At 33.8% G+C, this 24,336-nt stretch overlaps 2 protein-coding genes across 2 annotated transcripts in view; both read left to right on the top strand.

The window, feature by feature from the left end:
- LOC144835420 (uncharacterized) overlaps positions 1–24,336 on the top strand; it is a 73,026-nt gene that overhangs the window by 29,971 nt on the left and 18,719 nt on the right. The window lies entirely within an intron of this gene.
- Positions 1–24,336, top strand: part of LOC144836242 (uncharacterized) — a 46,304-nt gene that overhangs the window by 17,532 nt on the left and 4,436 nt on the right. The window contains exons 9-20 of the mRNA XM_078691493.1: positions 7,275–7,619; positions 9,389–9,552; positions 10,054–10,143; positions 18,514–18,690; positions 19,365–19,610; positions 20,567–20,755; positions 20,988–21,152; positions 21,260–21,362; positions 22,308–22,513; positions 22,687–22,785; positions 23,689–23,902; positions 24,218–24,292. Of these exons, the coding sequence (XP_078547619.1) occupies positions 7,275–7,619; positions 9,389–9,552; positions 10,054–10,143; positions 18,514–18,690; positions 19,365–19,610; positions 20,567–20,755; positions 20,988–21,152; positions 21,260–21,362; positions 22,308–22,513; positions 22,687–22,785; positions 23,689–23,902; positions 24,218–24,292 (2,073 nt within the window). The remainder of the gene's footprint in view (positions 1–7,274; positions 7,620–9,388; positions 9,553–10,053; positions 10,144–18,513; positions 18,691–19,364; positions 19,611–20,566; positions 20,756–20,987; positions 21,153–21,259; positions 21,363–22,307; positions 22,514–22,686; positions 22,786–23,688; positions 23,903–24,217; positions 24,293–24,336) is intronic.

Here is a 24,336-nt window from a genome sequence, read left to right as displayed (position 1 = left end):
TGTTACAGACCTTTAGAGCTTTGTCATACGAACTAAAATCCCTTCCCAATATGGTGCGGCATGCTCTGCGTTGGACAGATTCGATAGAGTTGCTAAGCGATTTGGTTAAGCCGGGGTGCCATACGACATCGGCATATTCAAGGAGGGGTCTGATATACCCACAGTAGACAGAGCATAGTTCATCAGGGTTGAAGCCAAATTTTTTTAGAATCCTTAAAATAAAAAGCTTCCTATTAGCCTTGAGGACAATATCCCTAATATGCTTATCCCATTTTAAGTTATTTTGTAATGTGACTCCAAGTATTTTAGTATGGGTGACAAATGCTAGTTCGTTACCCCCGATATAAATTTTATTTTCAGGAATATTCCTTTTACTAAAAACATATTTGTAGTGCCTGGCATTTAGCAGGGTTCAGGTCCATAACATTCCTTTTACATCATGAAACTCATTAAGATCATGCTGCAAGTGACCTGGTTGTGTTATCTTACGATTTTCATATACAGATAGGTCTTCAACGTATTTTAAAGCATTCGTTTTAGCACCCTTAACAGCATCATTGATCATGATTTGAAATGCAATGGGACTAAGTTTAGTCCCCTGGGGGACACTAGCTTTTAACGTGATAGCACTTGATAGGGAGTTGTTATATTTTACACATTGTTCTCTGCAGCTGAGGAAGCTGCAAATCCAAGGGACGATTGACCCACGGACTCCAATGTCGATGATTTTATTGATTAAGGTGTTGTGTTCAATTCGATCAAAGGCCTTAGTGAAGTCTGTAAGGACAACCGTCCCTATGTTATGAGCTTCCTCAGCTGCAGCACACATATCATGAACTAGACGTACTAAGTAGTGGCTAGTTGATGCCCCTTTGACATTGCCATACTGTCTTACATCTAATTTATTCTGGATATCAGATACCACCCATTCACAAACAAATTGCTCTGCCACTTTTGCAAAGGCAGATGTTAACGAGATAGGTCTTAACTTATCAATTTTTGGTGGGTGTACCTTGGGGATAGGAACAGTCACAGCTGATTTCCATTGGGAGGCGAGACTTCCTTCCCTAAATGAGCAATTTAAAATATTAGTAAGGGGTTCACTTAACTCAAGGGCAAGCTCTTTAAGAATTAAGGGTGGTATTTTATCAGGTCCTACTGATTTATGTGGGTTGGTTTTTCTTAACTTATTATAAACCTCCCATTCTTTAACTTGCGGTACAGGGCTGTTACATGGCAAATATGCCGGTAAAATACAATAGTCTAGTGGGGGTATGTCATTATTAATGCTAGCAAACTGGGAATTAATTGCATTAGCGATTAGAGGCGGATATGTCTGTAACATTAATATTTAGATCTCGACCCATTTTAGATGATGTTAAATCTTTAATTTGCGAGTGCCATTTTCGTGGGTCATTGTGCCGTAGGTGTCTTATTCTAGTTGAAAAATACTTAGTTTTGGCAACTTCAATTTCTCGCTTTACTTTATTTCGTAACTTCTTGAAAAGTGTGGTGTCCCCCCTAGCAAAAGCTGCCTGCCTCTTAGCTATTAGGTCTCTAATGCAATTAGTTATCCAGGGTCTATCAGCAAAAAATTACCATAATAATAACCATTTAGAGACAAAAAAAGTTATCTCAATAGGACCATATAGTATTATTTTTTACATTAAATGTAGTTTGTGACCGTAAATTAGATCTAAAAAACGTAGGGAATGGGACTTCAACTTTTCTATTTAATTTTTTAAATTTATAGACTAATAAGACTGGAACAGAGGTTACACTCATAGTACACCCGATTGACTTGGTAGTGGAACACAAGAAAAATATTGGATGACTATCAGCATTTGACAAATATATTGGCTGTTGTCCATTTTCATAATAAATGCATATTTTCGAAACATAGCAACAGCATTAAATAAATTAAAAAAATACTACTACAAGTATTTAAATGGTCTATAAATGGTCTAATGAAAACAAACTAAAACTTAACCCAACTAAATGTAAAACTATGTATTTTAACTTTCAAAGAAATCAATATGAGCATGAACCCCTTTTGATTGGAAATGCTACAATTGAAATCGTTAATGAAACTAAGTTACTAGGTTTATGGATACAAGCAAACCTCAAATGGGATCGTAATGTTAAAGAAATTGTATCCAAAGCCAGCAGACGTCTGCATATATTGTGTAGATTAAGAAAGTTCAATCTTCCAAATATGATCTTGTAGATGTATTTAAGAGTTACATAAGACCAAGTGTTGAATATGCTGTCCCAGTACAGTAATATAAGTAGTTCTTTGATAGTAAACCAATAAAACTTACGTTGGCAAGACAGTTTCGTCTAGCTGTCAGCTTGACTTCTTCAGTTGCTATGATGCGTTATGACGCCGACTGGTCTCCTTTCCAGCCACTAGATGTTTTTGTTGTGTAGCCTAGGGGACCAGCCGTCGTCAGAAGCTGATCGTAAATGTGAGATAGTTGGTGCGCGCCTTCGTCTCTATTCATCTTTGTATTTTTATTTTGCTTTCTTATGCTGATGCTTTCTTTAATTTTACGTTTAAGCCAAACTTGTTCTTTGTGTAGTACCTCAATCTTATCCCAGTTAGGTATGTGGTTGTGTGTGTTCATATGGTCTGTGATCGCTGATTTATGTAAAATGGAGGACGAAACTTTCCGTGATGCACGCGTCTGTATGTTCTGTGTGTTTTCCTCAACATCTTTCTTGTGTTCTTTAATTCTGGTTTTGAGTGCCCTACCCGTTTCTCCAATGTACACCATCTCACAGTTGGTGCAACCCACTTTGTAGACAACACCACAGGAATCATCTTTGCACGCTTTATCTTTCGGTCGGACGATTAGGTTTTTAATTTTGTTAGATGGTTTAAAGTATGTTCGTATGTTATGTTTTTTAAATGTTCTCTTGATTTTTTCTGACAGGCCTTGAATATATGGGATGGATATCGACCCTCTTATGTCTTCTGTTTCAGGTTGTGTGTCCGTTTTTTGTTTATCTAAGTTGCGTTGTACTTTTCTAATCGTCCATGTAGGGTAGTTACATTGTTTTAGTGAAGTATGTATCATCTTAGTTTCGTTCTGTTTGTCTGCATTATTTGTGATTATCGTGTTGCATCTGTGTAGAAGTGTGCGGATAACGGATAACTTGTGTTGTAGAGGATGATGTGAGTTAAAGTCCAAGTATTGATTTGTGTGGGTGGCTTTCCTAAAAACTTTGGTGTTGATGTTGCCTTCCCCATCAACTAAAATTAGCGTATCCAAGAATGGGATAGAGTTGTCAGTTATGGACATTTCTTCGCACGTGAAATTAATGTCATCATCGATTTTGTTTAAGTGTTGTAATAATGGTTGTGTCGCATCCTTGGGAATTATTGTTATAATGTCATCTACATACCTTTTCCATATCCTCGGTTTTATGTCGGTGTGAGCTGTAGTTATTGCCTCATTTTCCAGCCATTCCATAAATAAATTTGCAACAATCGGAGAACATGGACTACCCATGGCCATACCTGAATTTTGCTGGTAGATATCCCCTCTGAAGCTGAAATATGTAGTGGTAAGAACCAATTGAAGCAATTCCATAATGTCGTTGATATGTAACCACGTTCTCTCTGATAGTTGCTTATCACAGTGTAAGCGTTCTTCAATTATTTTGAGGGACTTGTTGACTGGTGTTTTTGTAAATAATGACACTACATCATAAGAGACCAATGTTTCATTTGGCTGTAACTTAATGTCTTTTATGTCATTAACAAATTCAAGTGAATTAGTAACATGATGGATGCTGTTTCCAACTAGTGGTACGAGAATGTCGGCTAAGCTTCGTGACAAATTGTACATAATGGATCCCGTATAATCGACAATGGGACGTAACGGATTATTCATTTTATGGATTTTTGGTGTGCAGTAAATTCTTGGTGTGATGTCCGACGTGGGGTACAAGTAGTGTTTTTGTTTGACAGTGATTTTCTTTTCTTTGAGGAGTCTCGTGATTACAGTGATAAGTTTTTTCTTGTAGGATGAGGTAGGATTTTTCTTTAATCGCGTGTATGTATCAGTATCTGAAAGCATGTTTCTCACTTTCTCATCATATTCTTTAGTGTCCAGAATTACTGTAGCCCTACCTTTATCGGCCGGTAATACCATAATGGTTTTATCTTTCGCGATGTTGTTCAAAGCTTGCATCTCTTCCTTGGTTACATTCGGGGTCGGAGGTTTAGTAGATTTAATTAGGCTTACGATCTTCCCTCTCTGTCCCAGTATGGCATTCTAGTCTCACTAAGAAACAAAGTGATTTGATAGAATCTGTCCAAAAAAGGGCTTGCAGAATAATACTGTGTAATGACTACATATGTTATGACCAAGCACTCAAGGATCTTTCTTTAGACACTTTATCTGATAGAAGGCGTAATCTATGCTATAAGTTTGCTCTGAATTGTTAAAAAAATATTCATTTTGGAAAATGGTTTCCAGTGAAGAATAAGTAACATGAAACTAACATGTGTAAAGTATCAACAACCCAAATGCAGAGTTGAAAGATATAGAAAAAGTGCAATACCATACATTACCTCGCTTCTAAATGAATAATCATTATGTATCACCCAATATTCAGCGCACAGTACAGTTGTTTGTTTCCTTTTTTTCACTATTTTTAATGTCTATGTTAGTCTTATTGGTCCTTTTAGGTGTTTTTTTTTAATGTTACTATTTTAAGGTAAACTTTTATAGTGTTCCTGTATAGTATTTCTGGTGTCTATTGCATCCTTTTTTATATATAATTATCATTGGTTTTATACTTTTATACAAATTTTAATATTGAGAATATGTAAATATCTTTGTAATTCAGCTAAGGCTGCGATAACGATATTGAAATAAATGAAAAGAAAAAAAAAAAAAAAAAGTTAAAATCTTCATAACTTTAATGTGTGAAGATTTATAGTACAGTACAGTACAAAATGAGTTAATTACTAGTATATTCCATTGAATTTCTGCATTATTGTTTGTTAAAACTCTTTGACAATTTATCTTCAACTATTAATTGATGTGATGATTGTGATGAGATTCAAGATTCAAGAAATTTTATTTGTCCATAAAAATGGAAATTCACTTTGCTTGGTAGATTAAAACAACAATATTGCAACAATTTAAAACGTGCAGTATTATAACAGATTAAAATTACAAGATAAAAAGTTAAAAATACTGTTAAAAATGTAAAACTATTTAAAAATTGCATTATCGTCTTACATTAGAATTAAAAATATGAATGCTATTTACAACGAAGGATTTTCTAGTTCTACAAAGATTTGTTCTTGGAGGTCGTAGCCTAATACCTGATCTATTTAAGATGATTGTGGCATTACAGCAATAGTGTGTCTTCTGGGATTGTACATCCATTTTAAAGTGTCATAGTAAGAAACGTTCAAATAAATATTGTGAATGTTGCTACCACATTTTGTGTTGATTTCTTCACCATTTTCCACTACTTGCTCATATTGTTCATTCAATTTATAGTGTGTTAATACCTATTAAAAGAAAGACATTTTTTATTAAAATGTGTACATAAAAAGTTTAATTGTGTGAATGTTGGTTTGAATGTTATTGCTTTGGAAGCATTTTCAACGGGATCCTTTTCAACATTGTAAAGTACACATTCAAAAATATATTTAACTTTGATTATTTCGTCATTTTCTCTACTACAATAATCACATTATTAGATGTACAGTATAATTTTCACAAATTTATATTAGCATTAAAAGCTAATTCATCTTGATGGAAAAACCAAGCACCATAATCTCTCCTGGCCCTGGTGGTGATATGAATAATGGTGATCGACTATTATAGTTTAATACTAAAAATAAGAAAGAAGAGGTGGTGGTGTCAACATCACTCTACTAAACCTTATTCTTTACTACACGCTCTAAATAATCACAGATAAATTGAAAGAAATGTTTTTTTAAATGTTGTAGGCCTAATCCTAGTTAAAGCTAGGTTGGCAATAACTATTAATAAGGCTTAAGCTGTATTCCATTAGTATAGATAGGCCAGATCGCAAAGTCGTCCCATACAAAGTCGCCCTGACAGTCGCCCGCTCCGCTGTGGAAATCGGAAATCGGTCACGTTTAATTTTGGTCCCAATAAAATGATGTTACTTTGGTCGATTAATATTTATTATTAATGATTAAATTGTTTTAATTTTTTATTTTACAGGTCTAGGTAGAAAGATGTGTGCCTTAAAAAATGACAGTCTGTAAACATAGTTTAAGATTATAATATTATTCGGCATAGAGTCATTTAACAGTACATAATTATTTAAATGTGAAATATTTTATATGCAACAAATTACGTAAAACAATTTATTAATAAACATTCAGTTTTACTATTAGTATTACAATGAACATTTGATTATAAGCCCGGAAAGGCAACCAAATATTTAAAAATTAGAACAGTGCATTAACATTATGAACACTGTGCTTCACTGGTGCCAAATTGGGTCCACTTGAGCACATAGTGTATTAATATACAAAAGATATTAAAATACAGTAACTTATTTCTATTTTATATCACTGTGCTCCACTGGCGCCAAATTGGGTTCACTTGAGCACAGTGTATTAACATACGAAAATATATTTAAATTAGTGACTTATCACGTGCCAAATTTGAGCCACTGGACCAATTACAGCTGTAATACTATTTCTATTTCGGAAGTAAATAAAGGCATAACTGGCGCTCCGTAGCGAAGTAGAGAATGCTCCATCGTCAGAATGATGCTCTGAATATACCTCTATTATCACGTCATATTTTTGTTGTTATGATGGAGAGGTCACTGCACGCAATAGAATCATACAATATGCATAATTCATAAGCTAATTCAGGGCAAGGATTAAATTAAACCAGAAGCCAGTTGGCTGCCAGCCAACCGACTTCTGGTTGATCATTTTTTATTTTAAATTACGATTTTCTCAGGTAAATATTTTTTTTTTCATCCAGTTTTAAAAATGGCCTATTCAATAAATTTTTTTTCAACAAAATTTTTTTCAGGGGGACAATACATCTTTAAGGATAGAAAAATACAAGTTTATTGAAATATTTATTTTTTGTTTACTTCATTATTATAGTCTAGTCTACTACTACTTTATTAGTCTTAAAGATTATTAGCTATTTTGTTAAGCTCAATAAGAATTGCATTATTTACAAAAATATAACAATAATAATAAAGACACAAAAAATGTCAGTAATTATTAAATTTTATTTTGTTCAAAGCTAAAGCTTCTGAAATTTTTGAAAATGCAGTCATAGAAGAAATGATGAAACTTGCTGAGACAATTGAAGTGATAAAAGAACTTGACAAAACATCAACAGAAGGTGTTTCTGATTTCGAGAATGATGTGAAAGGAGAAAATGTGACATCACAGTCAACAGAAAATACAGCAGAAGCAAGCGCATCAACAGACATGTTGGATCTGGAATGTAAACATTTATCACAGTCAACAGAAAATACAGCAGAAGCAACAGCATCAACAGACATGTTGGATCTGGAATGTAAACATTCATCACAGTCAACAGAAAATGCAGCATCAACAGACATGTTGGATCGGGAACTTGAGGGTAAGAATTCATCACATGTTCAATAGCATTTATTTACATCAAAGTATTGAATCATAACATAATGACGTGGACCAGAGTTTAATTCAATCTTTAAGAAATGTAATATCTAACAATATACAAAATATGAATATTTTTATAGCACATGTAATTTTAAATATTTCAAAACAAGTCAAATTTTAATTTCGACATTATTCAATCATTTTAATTTTTCTCCCCAATGTGGTTTTATGTTTAAAGATTATTGTCCCACTAAAGAATTTTTTTTTTTCACATTTTTTGTTGAATATGCCATTTTAATGTCACATAATAGTTATTCACTTTGACCCAAAAGGTTATTAATGAACCATTTATTTAGTTTTTTTATAGGTGAAATCATTTTTTTTTTATAGAAGTGAATAACTTTAGGAGCATGTCAAACACAAAGTTTACAGCGGTTAAAGCACTAACAGATGTTAGTTTATGCATAATCTTGTGGATTTCAGTAATTGCATTAGCAAATTGATTATTCATAAGTAAGCAAATGAATATTCATGAGTAGTACAGCAGAAACAGGAGATAGGGTGTGTGTGTACGTCAAATGGAATTGCTTTTAACTATTGTGTGGCTAGCATGAACACACATGATAATTTCATACAAAGGGAGAGGGTAATTCTTAACAGAAGGTACATGTGCATCAAATGGAATCGCCAATCCCCAATAATCGTCTGTTCAGCGGTGAAACTCGCATGATGAACACACGTGATAATTTCTTACCAGAGGGGTGCGTGTACATCAAATGGAATTTCCACTACGCTCGTTCATTCATGCAATAAACTCACATAGTGAACACACGTGATAATTTCTTACCTCTATTTAGTATTATCTATTTATTGTATAGCCTATGTAAATACTTGAACGTGACTACCACTCTGAGGATAGCAATTGTTATAATTATAATTTTTGACTGTGTAATTTTTATGTAGCAACTCGCGTTTGGCGACAAATAAAAAAATCCAACATACTTAGGTTCGAACTTCAACTCGCAAAGACACAACTAGAATGCTCAAAATAAATATTTAAACTAAACTATTTAAACTAAACTATTTTATGCATACACGCGGCACCCTCATTTTGGATCTATAGATGAGACAAAAGACTATTTGTGATCCGGTGATTTGGCTCGAAAAAGACAAAGTATTAGTAATTACAGTAATTTGCCTACCTAATACTTTTACTGTAAAGTATAGAATTTGTGTTAAAAATTCTGTACAAGGCCTAAATGAATATTTTAACGCCAAAAGTATCAATATTAGTAATTATCTTCATAAAGGATTCTGTAAAAGGTGAACTAGGTAGGCTTATTTACTTATTGTAGGCTGTCCCAGTAGATATTTGGCTATCGCCTTTTATATTATTATTTTTTTTTATTATTAAGATTTTACATCCCCTTGGGAATTTTTTTTTTCTCAAGAAAAATATCATTCCCAAGGGGATGTCAAATCTTTTATACACCTGTAAGCAGGCAATCTGTATATGTATATACTTGAATGTGGTTGGTTGAAAGTATTGTAATTGTAATGTCAACAGTGCATGCTATTTTCAACATATCTTCAATGTTAATTGAATTCACTATCCTGTCCCCACCTCCTTTAGTTTTACTATGAAAAAGAATTACATAACATTTGTAATTTGTTTCTTTATTTATAAAGCAAATTTTTAACCTATTACATTAACATTTTGATTTGACATTTTTGGTTTTTTAATCAAATTTATTTTAAATTGCAATATAGAGCCAAGTCATGAGATACTGCAAACAGAGATTCCTCCGAACATCCAAAAGAAATTAGAGATTATGTTTCAGAGAGAAGGAAATGAGATTCAAGCATCTAGCAACAAATTTGTTATGAACATCTGGGACTTCGGAGGACAACCAGTTTATCATGTGATACAGCGGGTAAAGTTGTGTGTTCATTTTGTATATGCTGCAATTTAATATCCACAAAAAAAAGGGACCCTCGGAGGTTCACAAGACAAACATATATACACAAGATGCTCTACATAAACAAAGTCTTATTACAAGTCTTTGGGATTGTACAAAAGGATGGCGACAGAAGTTTATACATTACACTGTACCTATTTTTTTATATTATGCTCTAAAACACTGCTTATAAGCTGCTCTTCTGCATCTCACTTAAGCCTGTAGGCTGTCCAAAAGACGATTGGATGACTTGAGTTAGTTCTGCAGTCTATGGTCTGATTTGGCTTAATTGTAAAAAGAAAAACATTTTGAGACACATGGCGTGTGAAAAAAGCATAAAACCCTGTTAGAGTGCCCATGAAAAGAATAAAGAACCAACAACTACTTATAGAGACATTGAAACTGCCTACTATTCATTAGAAGAAAATTAATTGTATTTTCTTGAGAATAATTCTTTAGTTTGTGTTTATCTTGTAGATCTTCATGGTATCATTTGCTGTTATTTGTGTTGTATTCAATCTCTGTGATGATCTTGATGCTCCAGCTAAAGTTCTGAATCCAACAACTGTAAGCAGTAATAATATTATTTTGTATTATTTTTTTCATACTTCTGTATAAATATATAGTTGATTTAGAAAATTGAAATGATTTATATATCATGCAAAAAAAAGTTATCCAACCTTGATTGTTTTGTAGCAAATGTTGTTGTCTTCACAACTCGCTGTATTTAAATGGCATTGCGTAATTGTCACATGTATTTATCCACATAATAGATCAAAAACAATTCTCGTTTTGTAGTTACGAATATGACTGGTGATATTCGTCAACACGAATACGCTTTACGAATATTAAATGGGGATCAGCTCAAAAGTTTCACAAATGTATGACGTATCCGTTTTCGTTATCGTATTCGTAAGGTTGCGAAACCTCCCTAATGGTAATATTTAAAATAAGTGGAACCGATTCTAAACTCACTCTATTAAACAAAGCAGTTGCTTAAAAAATGAATGAAGAAGTTTATTTATTTTTATTTATCTATTTTTTATTTTACCCACATTTTTTATTTTACTGATACCCACAGCATTGTCATGTTTTCAGTTATTTGCCTTTGGATTTATTTTAAAAAGATATTAATCTAATCCACTGGACTTAGTTGTTAAAAAACAGCGATGTTTCACAATCTTTCCAAGTCGTATCACATTAAGCTAAATGATGGAATGTCAGTGTTTGGTCAGAAATGGGGTCGAGGAGCTGTTAGTAAAGTGTCTAGGAATTTTGTTGATAGCTGAATTGAAAGTTCTGGATAAATTATGACGTAGGCCTCCCCTTCTGTTCAGGTTCGGTGCATCGGTTCACCACAATGGGAGATACTGGCTACCCTAAACCACATCCATGTTGTTGCCTATAGAATTTCATATTGCAAACAAAGTATAGGTGGTGTTAAGACAAAGTTCAAACAACAAACATACCTGATTTGGATTTAACTTGATTCTTTCTTTCATGTATAATCCTTGGCCAAAAATTCTCTTGAAACATTCGTCTTGAGATGGAACACATGTAAATATAGTGCTGATTATTCACACTTAACATCAACCACACTTTTAACAATTCATGAGGATGTTGTCATGAACTCAGATGGTTTGTGAAAAAAGGCAGTATATGTAAAATGTGAAGCACGGTCCCTGAATCAATCAATCAAAGTAACATTTATTTCTCTTATAAAGTTCATAATAACAAATAATAATTTGATTAAAATAAGACAGGCAAAATTCCAAAAAAGCAAAGCTTGTATGAGGCAGCCCATAAAACTAAAAATGAAAACATGACTAAACAAGAACCGGGAACAGGACAAAAACTGTAATGAAAGCTTATAGTTTCAGAGTACCGAAAAAAGCTAAATTTTAAAAAAGTACAATAAGTGAATGATAATTACACATAACTTGATAAGAGGTGTCGTTGCAATTTAAAAGAAAAACTCTTCATTGATAAAGCACTTTTGATGGGAAGGTACATGATCCCATAGTTTTGGACCAGTGAACTGAATGCTATGTTTGAAAGAAGAAGTTTTGTAAAAATGAATACGTATTTGATTTGCGCTCCGAGTTCTGTAATTATGAAAATTAAGATTGAAACTAATTAAATCATCAAACTAAGATGGAAGGAGCGAGTTTAACCATGAATAAAGGAAAACACATTGTTGAAGATCGTTTATATCCTGGATTTTAAGCAGACCAAATGAAGAAAATGAAGGATTGGAATTGGGATAAGGGAGGAGCATTTGCTATGTATCTTACAGTTTTCGTTTGGATCAATAACAGTTTGTTTAAGTTGGATGGGTATGTATTAGCCCAACTAATATTACAGTGAGGTAAGGGAGGATTAATGAACAGTAAAGAATGCGGAGTATGTTTTGAGGGATGAAAGATGATAACCTATATATGATACCAGAACTTTTGGATATTTTTTTTTCGACTTCAGTAATCTGATGTTTCCAAATTTAGTTTTCTGTCCAGATAAACACTAACAAATTTAGTTTCTGAACAATAGGTATTAATAGGTACTGGTATTTGTGAATTTTTGAACACCAGAAAAGTATGTTAACATTTTGGGTAGATTTTCAGTTGATTTTTTAAAAAGGGAATCTACATTTTTATCAGTGTAAATTAAGGTTGTGTCATCAGCATACAACAGAAACAAAAACATATTTACTCTAGTAGCTAGATCAACTTTCGTATGCACTTTGAGGTCCAGAGAATTTGATTCAGAAATTGGTTTAGGGTGGTCAAACAATCATTTTTGTCTTGGTTACACATTTTGAAAATGTGACAAATGGTCAAAAGGTCAGGGTGTATTAGGTTAAAGACTAAACACTAATGTGTCCTTAAATCTCAACAACCACTTGTCACAGGGAGGTAATTTTGGTCTCAAATTGATCAGAAGGTATACCTTTTATATTCAGTCTAATGGGACATTTTAGTCAAAAATGAGCGGAAATGCCATTTCTGACCTTTGACCCACACCCCAGAGCATGTATGTATCTCCGTAACTACTGATCTTCATATCTCTGTAAGTACTGGTCGTAGAAACTTAAATTTGGTATCAAATTCTTAGAAATACACATATTTACATTCATTCTAACAGAAAATTTGATTAAAAGATGACCAGAAATACTATTACTAATGTTTCAAACGAAAAACATATCTCTACACAACTTATCCTTAGACAGTAATGTTATGCAATAACTGATGCTTTAATAGTTTCATTATAGGAATGTTTTATGCGTCGTGCAATGGTACAAATCATTTTATAGTTTTACGAGTGAGATAAAGAATTTCATCTTTCAACTCATGAAATTTCATTTTTCCCTGTTTGTACCATTATATGAATATAAAACATTCATTATTTGTTTATTGTAACACACCTACTTTTAACAGACTATGACTATGACTATGCCAAGGCCTAAAACATTAGAAAAGGCAACGCTCCAATTTTGGACGCAGTGTTCTTCTTCGTACTTCTTCGTATTTGGAGCCAACTTCATATGTGAAGACTCTGCTCCTCCAACTCTGTTTTGCTAGCTCTACTGTATTTGGTTGTGTTTTATTATTCTATTTAGTTATTCTTTTACAGAGAGAAACTGACTCCCTTATTTATTTATAATTATTATTGGTTAACCCCTTGTTATTGTCAGGATCTTTTTTTTTTTTTTTTTTTTCCTTTTTTTTTTCTATATTCTTCTTTCTTTCCACGAATTTTGTTGCACGCATATCTCTAATTCTGGCCAACATTAGATTGTATAACTTTGTCATAAGATTGACCTGTAGCTGTAAATGTGCAAGAAACTTTGTTTTATGAATTTCGAGTCGCGCAGCGCAAGTTACGCGCGATTTTATGAATTTCAATGATTGATCATGGATTAAAAACCAAAAGTCATTTTGTATTGAAACTTTGTGAAAATTTAAGTCATACCATGCGCAAACTTTCTATGGATTAAAAATGGCATGTTTCACAGAAAGCGTTTAAAATTTCAAAATGCGAAAAATCAATTTCTAATCAACTTTCTACGCGTTTCATGTCATTTTGAGCATTTCAAAAATTCAGACGCGTGCGCAATTTTTTTTTTTCCCCTTACTTCTCCTTTCACTTTTCTTTCTCTCTTTTCTTCTTCTTTTCTTCCCTTTCCCTTATCTCTTTTTTAAATTTTACTTATATAAATATATATACATGTTAGTATGAATATATATAATTATTTGATCTATCCCATCTATTATATAATTGTATTGTATTCAGACACCTTGTATTGAGTAAAATAGAGTAAACTGTACCCAACATCAAACACTATGGAAGTCTACCGTCCGTGCCAACCGCTATCACTTTCCTGGGCCGCTACCTAGGAGGCAGAATAAAGTAGCTGGATACCCATTTACCCCGCCTCAGCCATCCAGGTGCCCAGCGAGCTGTCACCAAGACAGAGACCCCCAGAGAGTAAGTTGTGACAAGGGGTACCCTATTTAATTAAGTTTGGACAATATGGGTTTTGAATTCCAGAATAGAAGTACAATTTACAACCTTATCTGGTAGATGATTCCAGTTGATGGCAGTGCGTGGAAAGAATGAATACCTAAAGTAATCAACTGTTGAGTGAGGAATATGGTATGATTGACTGTTCTCTCTCCGACTGGGTCTACAGGTGTTTTTCATGACCAGTTTCATATCGGCTGCTACATTGCAGTAGTGTATTTTATGGAACATTAACAGTCGAGCTATCCTCCTCCTCTCTTCCAAGGTTTCCCAACCAAGGACCTTCATCATTTCGGTTACACTTGACGTGCGCTTATAGTTGTTGCAGGCAAATCTAGCCGCTCTTCTCTGTACCATTTCAAGTTTACCAATTAAATTGGAATTATATGGGTCCCAGACGGTGTTAGAATACTCTAATAGAGGGCGTACACAACATTTATATGCAAGGCCTTTTATCCGTTTGTTCCTGACACACACGTTTCTTCGCAAAAAGTTGAGTGCATTATCTGCCTTGGAAGTTATGGCATCCACATGGGAGTTCCACTTCATATCTTGGGAGATGTTGACGCCAAGGTATTTAGCAACATCAACACTCTTTATTTCGCTTCCACATAGGGTGTATTTCTGCTTTACTTTCTTCTTCTTCTTTCTTGTTATTGTGAGAAGCTCACTCTTTTCTGGGTGGAACTGCATTTGCCATGTCCTACCCCATTCTTCAAGTTTGTGGAGATCAGACTGCAGGAGACCGCTATCAGTATTACTTGTAATGGTGGTATATATCATGGTGTCATCAGCAAATAACCAGATAGTAGAGTTGAGACCACAGCTTATGTCGTTGATATAAAAAAGGAACAAGCAGGGACCAATAACTGACCCCTGGGGGACACCAGATAATACGGGCACACTGCTTGATATGATACCATTAATGACGACTTGTTGTTGCCGGTCATAGAGGAAACTCTTTATCCACTTATGCACTTTTCCCTTGATCCCATACCATTCCAATTTTGACAGCAGTCGCTGGTGTCCAACCTTGTCAAACGCTTTGGCAAAGTCAAGTATACAAACATCAGTTTGCAGACCGTCCATCATATTTGCTGTGATATCATGTACAAATTCTATCAACTGTGTCTCACAGCTCCGCCTTGCTCGAAATCCATGCTGCTTAGAATGTAGAATAGTGTTTAATTCTGCATGGTTCATCAGACTACTAGTGATAATGTGCTCCATGACTTTAGATGCGATACTTGTCAGGCTAATAGGTCGGTAATTTCTTTTGTCACTATGCTGGCCTTTCTTGAAGATGGGGACAATATTTGCATTCTTCCAGTCACTAGGCACAATCCCAGTATTTAAAGATTTCTTGAACAAGCCACAGAATATCGGGGATATATCTGTTGCAAGTTCTCGGAGCACTCTTGGGCTTATGTTGTCAGGTCCCGAGGCTTTTGCTGGATGCAGCTCTTTCAGCAATTTACAGACTCCTTCTTCTGTGATGTTAACTTCTGGCATGAGCGTGTGTTCGGTAGGGGGAAATGTGTGAGTCAAAGGACTTTCATGTATAAATGTTGACTGAAACTGTTGATTTAGCAGCTCGGCTTTCGCTTTATCATCGGTTACTAGTCTGCCATCATCTTTAATGTCACTGACGCCAGTGAAGTCATTTTTCCTATGTTTTATATATTTCCAGAACTTTTTCATGGGCTGGTAGGTGTTTTCATCTTCTTTAGGGGTTATCATATTCTCTATGTATTCCCAATATTGCTTTCTTATTTCTCTTTGACATTGGCTCTTCAAAAGACGGAATTTCTTTTCATCCTGTGTACGGCCACATTTTGTACAAGCTTTATAGGCTTTATCCCGTCTACGCATCATTCTTTTTAGGCTCCGAGATATCCATGGGGAAGATTCTTTTTTCTTTACGATTTTGCTTGGGATGTATTTTTTTATACCTTCATTGAGATGAGTTTTAAACCAATTCCAGTCATCATCAACAGAGCTTGTTAATGGGAATGGTGGCAAGGTCCTCATATGCATTGCCAATCCTATCCAGTCAGCCTTGTTGTATAGAATAATGGATCTTGGAACTTGATTCTTTCTAGGAAGTTTAAGGTTTAGCTCAGTGTACACAATGCTGTGATCGCTGATACCTGGTAACACCTGGGTCCTACGTACGAAAGTTGGGCGGTTAGTTGCTATTAGATCAAGGATGTATTTCCTCTGGTGGCTTCTCTTACAACTTGTGTGAGGCCATTATCACAAATCACACCATAGAATCTGCTATGCAGTGAAGGAAAGGGGCAGGAATTATAGCATGTGTTGTGATTTAAGTTAAAGTCACCTCCGATGAGTACTACTTTGTTGTTGTTGTTTGTTAACTTGCTGAGGGACATTTCTAATGCATCTAGTGTACTGGTGTCACCAACATTTGGTCTGTAGCAAGCGCATAGATATAGTGCCTTACACTGGATCAACTTCACTTTAACCCAAATAACTTCAGTATTGTCCTGTTCTAAGTCATACTCTCTGGAACTAGGTATCGAGCTGTTGACTGCAACTATGAGTCCTCCGCCCTGGGCTTGGAGACTCCGATCCCGTCTATGAATGGTATACGATTTACTAAAGTATTCAGAGTCTTTAATTTCGCTCTTAAACCATGTCTCAGTTAGCATCATAATATCTGGTTTTCCACTTTCTATCAAATTATTTAGTTGTGGCTTCTTTTTCACTAAGGATTGACAGTTAATATTGAATATTCTGAGGGGTCTTGATCCAGTTATAGTCTTGGGTTTAGGTTTAATTGGTGTTGATGCATAAGTTGGACTTGATAGACTACTGATGCTGGTGTTATCTGAACAGCTGCTATCTCTTGGATTTGAATGCAGATCACTTGTTCTATGCAGGTCAAACAGCACAGAGCTATAGTTGTTGCCCTGACAGATTGTGCATGTCCATGCTGGAGTTCTGTCATCTTCAAAAGCATGGTACATGGAGTCAGTCACTTGCTGGCAATGACTGTGGAACCATGACTCACAGGTTTCGCACATAATAGCCTTATTTTCCCAGGTAATTTGGGTTTTACATACCGCGCAGTACTTGGCTGAATCATTAGGAGTAATTTCATAATTTTTATTAGAGTTAGTTTTGTCTCTTGTTTTGTCTCTATTATTATTAAGATATCGGAACTTAGCTCTTTTTCCTCCTCTTCTTCCACGCTTTCTTCTGCGCTTTCTCCTATTTTTGCAAATTCCCAGCTGATCTGGAAATCTAAAAAACTTTTCTAGGATCTCAGTTGAGCAGAACTTTCTGGTGTTGGAAAAACATGATTTTGATGGATCCAGCAGTAGAAGTTCCTGCCTAGAGTACTGCAAAGGTTTTTTAATTACCATACAGAATACTGCGGTGAAGAAAACACCTTTAATTTAACTGTGCCGTGTTAATAAATCTATATCTATGAATAAATTGTTGTAATCTCACAACCGGTAAGCTTGGCTTAGGCTGGTATACGATTTAGAAGATTTTGTTTAGCCTAGTAGTGTAGACCTAGCGGTATTTGGCCTAGCCAGATTTGTTTAGCCTGGTAGTGTAGGCCTAGCAGTATTAGGCCTAGCCAGATTTTAGGTAGATTAGACTAAAGTCTGATTTTAATTTGGCAGCATACAATAGATAAATAGTCAGTTTATTTCTTGTATTTAAGAACTCTATATGATGCAATCCTAGTCATACACCATCAAATCCTATCAGCAGACAATCACTTTTCCTAGGCCTGCAGGATCAGATTTTGTCTGTAGGGAGATAAGGCTATTGGTAGCTATTGGTATTGTCTATGAACTACTTTGTAAGGGGCTAGCTTTTTATTTAATAATAACTGCTAAGAGTTGTAAGCTAATTTATGGGAATTTCAGCGGCCAATTTCCAACATTTATTCTGTAGATTGCTTTTATAACTATTTTTAACACAACACAAACCGTAATACAGCAGAACAAAACGTGCAAAACTGTGATTTTAGTTGAGCTAGTCATTAGTGAAGTCGACCGACTCGGCGCCTCCACCTTTCCCAAGGAAATTTTAATCTGTGTTAGACCACTACTACAGGTTGGTTTTCAAATGCGATCAGTCTACAGCCTAGCATTGTGTTGCACGTTCCGGTTGCTCAATTAAGAAAGCATGAACTGCATATTATAACGAAATTGCACTTGTATCATATACCGAAATTGAATCTACTCAGATGTGGTACAATAATATAATTAATCACTAAAATTAACACACACATTGAAAGAAGATGCATGAACTGAATATTAAACATCTTACATCTTGCATTAGGATAAATAAAAATAATCAATCAATAGATTGAGAATTATAATTTTAGTCAGATCAAATGTTAATATTGTCAATGATTATGTATATTTTATATAGAAACAACTGTATGAACATCGAATGACAAATCTTGACTTCATTCTTTACTGGATTCGTTCTATATACACAAATAGTAGACCTGATGGAAAGATAATTGATGGACAGCTTTCTCCTCCTGTCTTACTGATAGGTACACATTTAAATGGCCTAGGAAATGAAGCAGAAAGGCAACAAAGGGTAAATTAAAAGCTCCAACAATGTTGAAACATATATTTTGTAATGTAACAGAATAATCTGCAAAACTGGTTTATCCCGATACAACTTTAAATGTTGTTTTGGTATTTATTAAAAACTTAGAAATTATTAAAACAACGTTATTGTAAATGTTTACTTTGTTTTTTAACTTTGTTTATACCTTGAGATTATAGAAAGTTAGATTGTATTCATACTAGCAGACCAGGAAGATCTTGCCCAAATAGCATGATTGCACTTGTGCCTTGATAGAACAAACATATCAACTCGATCTTACATGAATATTAGCAGACCAAACCAAGCAAAAGCATTCATTCTATGGTTCAAGCGACTATTTACACTCATAGTCCGCGAAATATCAAAGGCGTAAATGGGATTTAGGCCAACCCATCTTCATTATTATGAGTTCCCACAATCATTATGTTGATTATCAAGGAACTACCAGTGTGGTGGCAGTCTTCACCTCTGGTTTTGGGTTATTTATTTTATTTTTCTTTCTATGCTTTTTAATTTTTTTTAAGGGGGTAACTTGAGTTGGCGGAGTTGTCATGCCTGAATTTATATGCACTGTCTAAACCTCTGCCTCTGTTAACAAAGGTTAGCATACATGCACACACTTACAAATTAGATTCTAAAATGGAACCTTCACTTTACTCCAGGTTGCAAAAATAAAGGAAAAGATTCGGCAAGCCCTGAAAGACAAACCTTATGAGGCTATGGTGTGTTCAACTATATTTACCATTGAAAACAGTCTGGAAGTTGACGAACAAAGCAGTGCTTCTGTCATTATAAAAAAGATACAGAAATTGGCCAACGAAATGGTTCAAATTTTGCCAATAAGCTGGTTGCAATTCCACGAGAAAATTCAAAGCTTGAAAAAAGATATCTATCTACCAACTTCTAAGGTAGGCACATATTAAGTAGACACATAATTTCATTACCCTTTTTAAAGTTTTAAATGTTTTATTTTTGTACCATCTATATTCTCCAATGACCATTTTATGAAATTAAATAAAGGCCTGCTCTCTAGGCTTATTGGTTAAAAAAAATGCTCGATACGGTAAAGTAGAGCAAAAATATATTTTGAGTTGAGAAGAAAAAATGGAACTACACGTTTGTCTTTATAAGCTTGTTGTCAAGAGTTGTGTGACTCAGGCATCAGGAGACTTGATGAAAAAAAAAGGCCTGTAGTTTAAATACTCCAACAACCTTTCATTTTTTTCCTCGTCTGTTTTTAACTTCTTGCTATGGCCTTGTACATTGTGAATCATTTGGTGGGGCCTGTGGCAAAGTGAATTTTCTTAAATGACACCCCTACGTGGTCGGAAATGATACTATCACAAATAACATTCATAAAAAATGTCAACACGCTGGTTATGGCACTGACGTTACTTATTAGGTTACTAATTAAATGATCATACAGTTGTTACACAGGTGGTAAGTTTTGGATGGTTAGTTGTTACGTAATAATGGGTTTTTTTTGTCGATTGTTGATGGGTGACAGGTGATAAATAGTTTTTTTTAAGGCAGATGTTGCATCTTTTCTTGCGCTTCTGTAGACTTTAGTAGAAAATAAGATTACCTTTTGAGTGCAATGTTTTGTATTTTTTATATGAGATATTTTATGTTAATTTCAATTTATTTATATAATGCATTGCAACAATAAAGTTCAAGATGCGGCATGAGATGGAGTAATCCCAAGGAGAAAATTACTGACAAACTGACAATGCTGTAGTATCACTGGTTGATCTTAATGAAAATAAAAATCAAAAGTAAAACAGCCAGAAAAAAAGTGCCAATCTTTTAGAATCTTTATACTTTTTTTCAAACTCCAATACGGTTTTCAATAACTTTTTTCTAGGTCTTTGATTTATTAAATGACTGTGAAGTAAAAGAAGATCAACAAGTTCTGCTTGAGTATTTACATGACATCGGCGAGATTCTCTACTTCCCAGATGACGAGGCACTAAAATACATAATAGTTATAGATCTGATGAAACTAGTTGACATTTTCAAAACAGTGATCACTGTCATAGACCCAGAAGAAATGGTTAGTAGAGTAAATGTTCTATATAAACATCATTTTGAACACTAATAATGGCCCGCTGTTCAAATCAACAAATTTAGTTTGTATTGCGTTATAGTATTTAATAAATAAACATGGTAGATAGATAGAAAACAAACAAGAATCTCATTATCAATTATATACAAACAGTATAAACAATTGCTCATAAATTACTTGTCCATTAATTGAAATTAATTTTTTTCTTGTAATATAACAGAAGCCAATTATGAAGAGGGCTTGGAGAAGACTGGATACTGGTATTCTAGAAGTTGGTTTGTTGAGACATCTATGGAAAGAGTTCTCTGATTCTGATGAGACTTTTAACTTCTTTACGTCTCTCATGCAAAACTTTGGTCTGATGTGTGAACAGAAAAGTACAAAGGTATTAATTTGATATGAATATAATATGATAAACCCATGAATGATTTGAAACTGATATTTCTTTATCTTAATTTCCAAAATTTACACAATATTCTTTTTATTTTATAGAATGATGGACAAATTTTCTATGTTCTCTCGCGTCTGAAACCATGCATCTCACCACCACCTGAGTTTGATGAAAAGCGTGCAATTACTCTCTTTCATGATTTTGGTAGTTTTTTTTTATTTTTCTTTTTGTACAAGCATCTCACTTGTTTTCATTCATAATTTAATATATTGCGTGCGTAGAATTGAGGGACTATAGTGAAATACCATGAAATGAAGTGGTCTATTGGTTAGGACATCTGCATATCAAGCAGAAGGTTCCCGGTTCGAGTTTCGGTTGGGTGACTTTTTCTCATTCTCACATTTTTCCTCATCTTTATCGTTTCAAATTAATTAATTAAAATTTCAGTATATCACCAGGCGGTTTAGAATTGATGTTCTATGCCTGATGTGTTTATATATATATAAATATATATAAATGTAAACAATTCATTTATTTAATCAATGTTTAGTACTACACCACCTAAATACTGTAGTAGATTTTCTAAATGTGTTTTTTAATTTACTTTATATTCATAAAAAGTCAATAGATTGAACCATGTGCCACATTTTAATACAGTAAATACAAATAAGCAAAATGAAAAAAAAATTGTCAATATAAAATTAATTTAATATATGCCAATTGCACTTATACTTAGTACATTTTTAAAACAACAAATTTTGCTGTTTTATGATTTAAGTACATACAAAGTCATAACATTACTTAAGCTACTGATTATAGAAAACAAATATTTCTAGTAGATTTTCTAGGATATAAATAGTTGTTGCTGTAGTGGTACTTTAAAACATCATAAACCCAATTTATTCAAAATATGTTATCTTTTCTTATTCTCTATTCCCTTACTTTAATTTGAAACTGACAGCGTCTTAAAATCTTCAAACAGTTAAAATACAACTTTTTATATTCTTTAAATTTTTCACAAAAAAGGTCTGTATTCACATGCACGTTTGACCACCCTAGTTGTTTTAAAATATTTATTACAGTATTATATCAGTTATTATTTCCATGATAATGTAAAATGTAATACCTTTGCTAAATCATTTGTTACAGCTATTAAACAGAGAGAAGGAAGGGTTGATCGTGGTAGCTATCTTCCAGATGATCTCTTTCAGCGTGCTGCAACTAAATTCATCAAGAAATTCCAAATGAAAGATGTTGAACCTAAATTATCTTATCAGCATGTAGAATTAAATGTTGATGCCAATCATCTAGTCATTCTATATGTGGCTACCATAAACTGTCGCCGTATGTTACAGGTATAATTGTTTATACTTTAAAGCTTTAATTTAAAACATTGATATACCATCATCATCAGATTTTAAACTTTAATCACTTCTACAAATTATTGTACATTTAAAGTACAACAATTTTATAGAAATAAATTTCAGATATATTTTGTAAACTACCAGTCATTTTATAAATATTTCAGACAACAATAGTCAGAACAAAACTCATCAATACCTGTAGTTCTTCAGGACACCAATGCACAGAAGATGACATTAAGCCACAGCCTGAAGTATGCAAGAAGGTAAAGCTAAGATGTAAAAATAATATTCAAACAACATAACTATAACTGTTGGTTCCTATGTTTATATGGTTTACTGTTTATAGAAAACCATTAATCAAATTACATAATTAAAGCCCCCTTCCCTACGTTTTTTAGATCTAATTTAAGATCACAAACTATATTTAATGTAAAAATAATACTATATGGTCCTATTGCGATGACTTTTTTCGTCTTTAAACGGTTAAAAATGTGAAAAATAAGTCGATTCTAATAATTATAGCGGCCCGCTATAAATCCCAAAATGCATTGCGCGCGGATTGATATTTTTGTTTTTCACCTGTAATTCGCCCACTTTTCGATCGATCGTGAGGCCAAAACAAATGGAAGACTCCTAACTTTTCAGCGAAAATACCGGGTTTTCCCCAATTTGTATCAACGGAGTCTGGCAAAAATAGAAAGACAATTAATGCAGCAACTATACAACGTCAGGCTAGGTATATAGCTAGCGTACAATGTTCGTACGTTACCGATGTTTACCAGCTAGGCCTACAAAACTAAGCCTAGCTAGGCTAGGCCTAAGACCGTCCACGAGAGGTCGATCGCCGCGAGCTACTTAGGTAGTGCATTGTTTCTCACTTTTTATCATAATTTACCATAAAACGTACATTTAAGACAAGGAATGACATGGTTTAATGTTTTTAAAGTGATATATATGTATTATTTTCCAAAAAACGTCCAAAATTGCAGGGAAGGGGTCTTTAAATTTACTGTCTCTATACTTGTTTTTTTGAAAATAATAATGTTTGATTATGTTTAAACAATTGATGTTTTAGGATTTGATTATTCCACTTACTGACTGAGACATGATAATTCTACTAATTTTGATATGTCTGTTTACTTATGTACACTATTATATTTTTCTAGGTTCTTTGTTTCCTTGAAAAAGAACTGAAAATGTTCGGTCAGAAGGATACACGTGGTCTTGACATGAAGATGCACATCCGTTGTACATGTTGTTCAAACAATGAACATGCTCATATGCATGCTATTCACAAGTTTGATACTGATGAGTTACCTTGTGGGAGAAACAAAATGGATGTGAAACATTACTGTAAATTGTTTGGCCAAGAAAAAACAAGTAAATATATTTATACAATATGTTTTTGTATCATGACAAGGTATGATGAGAGTGAACGTAAATGTAGAAAATACAGCAACTTAATAAATATAGAGTTTCAATAAAAGCTTAAAGAAATGAGCGTTTGAATTGATTGAACTGTAGATATGAGAATGATTCAGTTGTTAGATATGCAAATGTGTGCAAATAAAAGAAAAGAAAAAGTTGTATTCTTACATGTGCCGAAATATCAATGCTGTGGCAATATTTTGCCAAGTTCTTCAGTCAGTTTCTGAGTGCTTTCATTAAATTGTTGAAAACAATTCTTTATTACAGCATCTGCTTTAAAAGGAACCCGCAAAAGAAAGAAAGCAGCAACTGCAGACATGTCCAATGAAGAAGAGAATTCAGGTTGAAAATATTAAATTGCACTTATTACTACTTTTTAATGTAAC

Source organism: Antedon bifida, chromosome 2, assembly GCF_963402885.1.
Source record: "Antedon bifida chromosome 2, ecAntBifi1.1, whole genome shotgun sequence".
In the NCBI taxonomy this organism is placed as follows: domain Eukaryota; kingdom Metazoa; phylum Echinodermata; class Crinoidea; order Comatulida; family Antedonidae; genus Antedon; species Antedon bifida.
Note: the sequence above shows the minus strand (reverse complement) of the source record. Positions and strands in the feature narration are given on the sequence as shown.